General features: G+C 39.3%; 1 protein-coding gene across 1 annotated transcript; it reads left to right on the top strand.

Moving 5' to 3' along the window:
- The first annotated feature begins 1684 nt into the window (after positions 1-1684).
- LOC122063408 lies at positions 1685-2533 on the top strand. Its single transcript, XM_042627114.1, has one exon. The coding sequence runs from the start codon at positions 1685-1687 to the stop codon at positions 2531-2533; it is 849 nt and encodes a 282-aa protein (XP_042483048.1).
- The last annotated feature ends 893 nt before the right edge of the window (positions 2534-3426 follow it).

Genomic DNA, 3426 nt, shown 5'->3' with positions numbered 1-3426 from the left:
GAGCCATTACCTGAAGGCGGCTGCCGCGGCTCACGATTCACGAATGTTGGCCGCAACGGATTGACGACGGTTCAGAGTTCAGACTTTAGAGCGGCATCAAAACGAGTGAGCAACAGCGAGCAACAGCTGTTGAGATCGGCGTGAAGGTTTTGGCCGTCAGTCGGAAGCGGATCCATCGTTCAGCGGATCCACAGTTCCACACTCCACAGTCGGCGTGAAGGTTTTGGCCGTCGTCAGAAGCGGCATCAAAACCAGTGAGCAACAGCTGCTGAGAGCCTGAGACGAGTTGCCGTCCTCAGGAGCCGTGGTTTGAGAGGGTTGCTGTTGAGGTACGCTCTTCGAGCCCTTGTTGTGACTTGTGAGCCTTTCTCTCTGTCTCTACTCTTCTTCTTCCTCTTGTTCTGTAATATAGCATCGAAAGGGTCTGGGCGCCAGGGACCAGGGCTACTATTGTATTGGTTCAGTTGTGCTGGAGTGATTACGAAAGCAAAGATAGATTAGCCAGGGACTAGAGCTACTATTGTATTGGTTCTTACCATGGTTTCAAACAGGAATCAGATCCAATACAGCCGATTCATGCCAAGGAAGCCTAGAATCGATGAATTACAAGATCCGAGACCAGCTGACTCTACAGTTCTTGGAATAGAATTCATTGTATTTGAAAGGCTGGTTTTTACTTCTTACCCAGCCAATATCTACTTTCAAATCCCATCAAGGTGTAGTAAACAAGATACTTTCCTTCTTTCCCAACCCACTCAGGATCTCCGATCTTCATCCCCACTTCTTTAATGATTTTCTTTTCTTTCTTATCAAAAGAAGAGCCTAAGCTGAACAATGTATATTAACCCATTAGACAATACAAAGTAAAGCAAATGGTAACCCGAGGAATCACGAAATGAAAAAGTTGAGGAGAATGTACTTGACCAACTGCAACCCCACACCAATATTGAAATGCTAAGAATTGTCAGTTATGGTGGTACAAGATTTCCAAGTTGGGTAGGCCACCGTTCCTTCTCTAATTTAGAGGCTGTTATACTCAGTCATTGTCATAATTGCATGGTCTTGCCTTATCTAGGGCAATTGTCCTCTCTCAAATACCTCATGATCGACTGTTGCAGTGAGTAAGATATAATTCTGTTTTCTGATTGATTGGGTATTATAATTCTGTTTTTCTGATTACTAATCCGATTTGGCATTTTACATCCCTTTTTTTTTTCATTTACTAATCTATGATTAAATTTTTTTGAAAGGAATTTACTCATCGTTCATTCGTTATACGTTAATTATTCTATTTGTTGAGATTGGAAAGGATGTTTTATTATATTATGTAGGTATTTCAAAGTTGAGCTACCTGAGCTTAAGCAAAATGGTGAGACCTAAGGATAAATTTTGGGAACATGTAGAGCAACGTGGTTTGGGCCGTTTCACATGTAACTATTGTGGACTTAATTATTCCGGGAGTGTTTCACGAGTGAAGGCTCATTTAGCTTGTCAACCTGGACATGATGTTCAAATTTGCACCCAAGTTCCTGAGCACATTCAAGCTGATGCCCTGGCAGAATTTAATTTGAGTAGATCTGCTAAGAAAAGAAGGAGTGATTCTCTTGAAAGTGGAATGGGTTCCACAAGTAGCACACCGTCTATGCCTCATGTTAGGGTTGCACATCAACCCACAATGCTAGAGATGGCTGCTAGGCAAGACAAGAAATCATTGGACATGTTGGTAACTGATTTTTTTGTCAATAATAACATTTCCTTCAATGTTATTCAGACAAATTCTTTTATTGAGATGCTAAGGGGTGCATGTGCTTATGGTACAAGTTATGTTGTACCTAGTTATAGCAATCTTCGGACCAGTTTGATTCCTGGAAAAAAAGCGGAAATCATGCAATATGTTAGTAGTATAAAGGCGACATGGGATATCACAGGTTGCACAATCATGTCTGATTCTTGGACTGACATAAAGAAGAGGTCATGGGTTAATGTGATTGCTTACTCTCCTGGGGGTGCTGTGTTTTTGAAATGTATTGAGTGCGGTATAAATAGATTAACTTCCACATTTCTTTTCAATGAAATTTCTGATGTCATTGAAAAAGTTGGACCAAAGAATGTTGTGCAATTTATTTCAGATAATGGTTCTAACTTTTGTTCTTGTAGTGATATGTTGTCTGGAAAATGGCGTCATATATATAGAACAAATTGTGCTGCTCATGGGATTAATCTGCTTTTGAAAGATATTCACAAAAAAGTTAAATGGGTGAGGGAAGTTATAGAAGATGGAAAACTTGTAGTGGATTATATTCACAGGCACACAGGTATTGTAGCATTGATGAGAAAATTGACCAACAATAGAGATATCAAGCAGCCTTGCAAGACAAGGTTTGGTACTTATTTTTTTATGCTGCAGTCTCTTATTGTTGTTGAGAATGAGCTGAGGCTTTTTGTTGCATCATCTGAGTGGAGAGCCTTTCAATTCAATAGAGCTGAAATGGCAGTGAGAACTGTTGGAATAATTCAATCAGAGACATTTTGAGAGGGGGCAAAGGAAGTTGTTGCTTTCATGGAGCCACTTATTCGTATTCTTCGCCTTGTTGATTCAGATGGTTCTACTGCAGGTTACTTATATGAAGCAACAGAAAGGAAAAAAGAAACATTGAGAAAATTTGTGGAGAAGGATGGAGGGAAGTATTTAGCCATAATGGATTTTTTTCAATTTAGGTTAGAGAAGAACATTATTCATCATGTTCATCTCTTTGGTGCACTTTTGAATCCTTCTATTATGTTTGGTGGTCGACTTGATATTGATGGAACTAAATTTATGAATGCACAAGATTTTATAATGGACATCATGGTTCCTTTAGAGGATCGTGAGCAATTCATGCAAGAAGTCATTGATTATCGCATGAAAAGTCCATTGTAGTTCAATATGACAGGGCAGACAATGATGAAAACTAATCATCCAAGTAAGTGACTTAGTTAATTAGTTTATTATTGTATTTTTTTTAATTAAATATAGCATTCTTATATTTGTTTACTTATGTTGATTTGTAGGGATTTGGTGGCAATTTGTTGGTAGTGCATTTCCTGTGCTTCAAAATATTGCTTGTAGAGTCTTCAGTCAGCCTTGTAGTTCCTCTCCTTGTGAGCGTAATTGGAGTGCTTGGGATGCAGCACAAACAAAGAAAAGAAATAGATTAGCCCCAAAGATGCTAGAGGATTTGGTGTACATCAGGATGAACTCTATGATGAGGGAGAACTATGAAAGCCAACTCCATAAAGATTCAAGGCCTATTGATTTAGATAATCTTGGTGAATTACCTATAGTAGACTTTGAGCTTGAAATGGAGAGGCTTGAGCAGACGTACGAGGAACCTGAACCATCTGACACTGGAGCTGATGGAGGATCTACTTCATGTAGTTTAATGT

The sequence above is a fragment of the Macadamia integrifolia genome, unplaced genomic scaffold (genome assembly GCF_013358625.1).
Source record: "Macadamia integrifolia cultivar HAES 741 unplaced genomic scaffold, SCU_Mint_v3 scaffold1313, whole genome shotgun sequence".
Taxonomy (NCBI): Eukaryota; Viridiplantae; Streptophyta; class Magnoliopsida; order Proteales; family Proteaceae; genus Macadamia; species Macadamia integrifolia.
Note: the sequence above shows the minus strand (reverse complement) of the source record. Positions and strands in the feature narration are given on the sequence as shown.

What these genes read in the sequence shown, in the direction of transcription:
- LOC122063408 (XM_042627114.1), top strand. Translation starts at nt 1,685, where the DNA reads ATGGCTGCTAGGCAAGACAAGAAATCATTGGACATGTTGGTAACTGAT.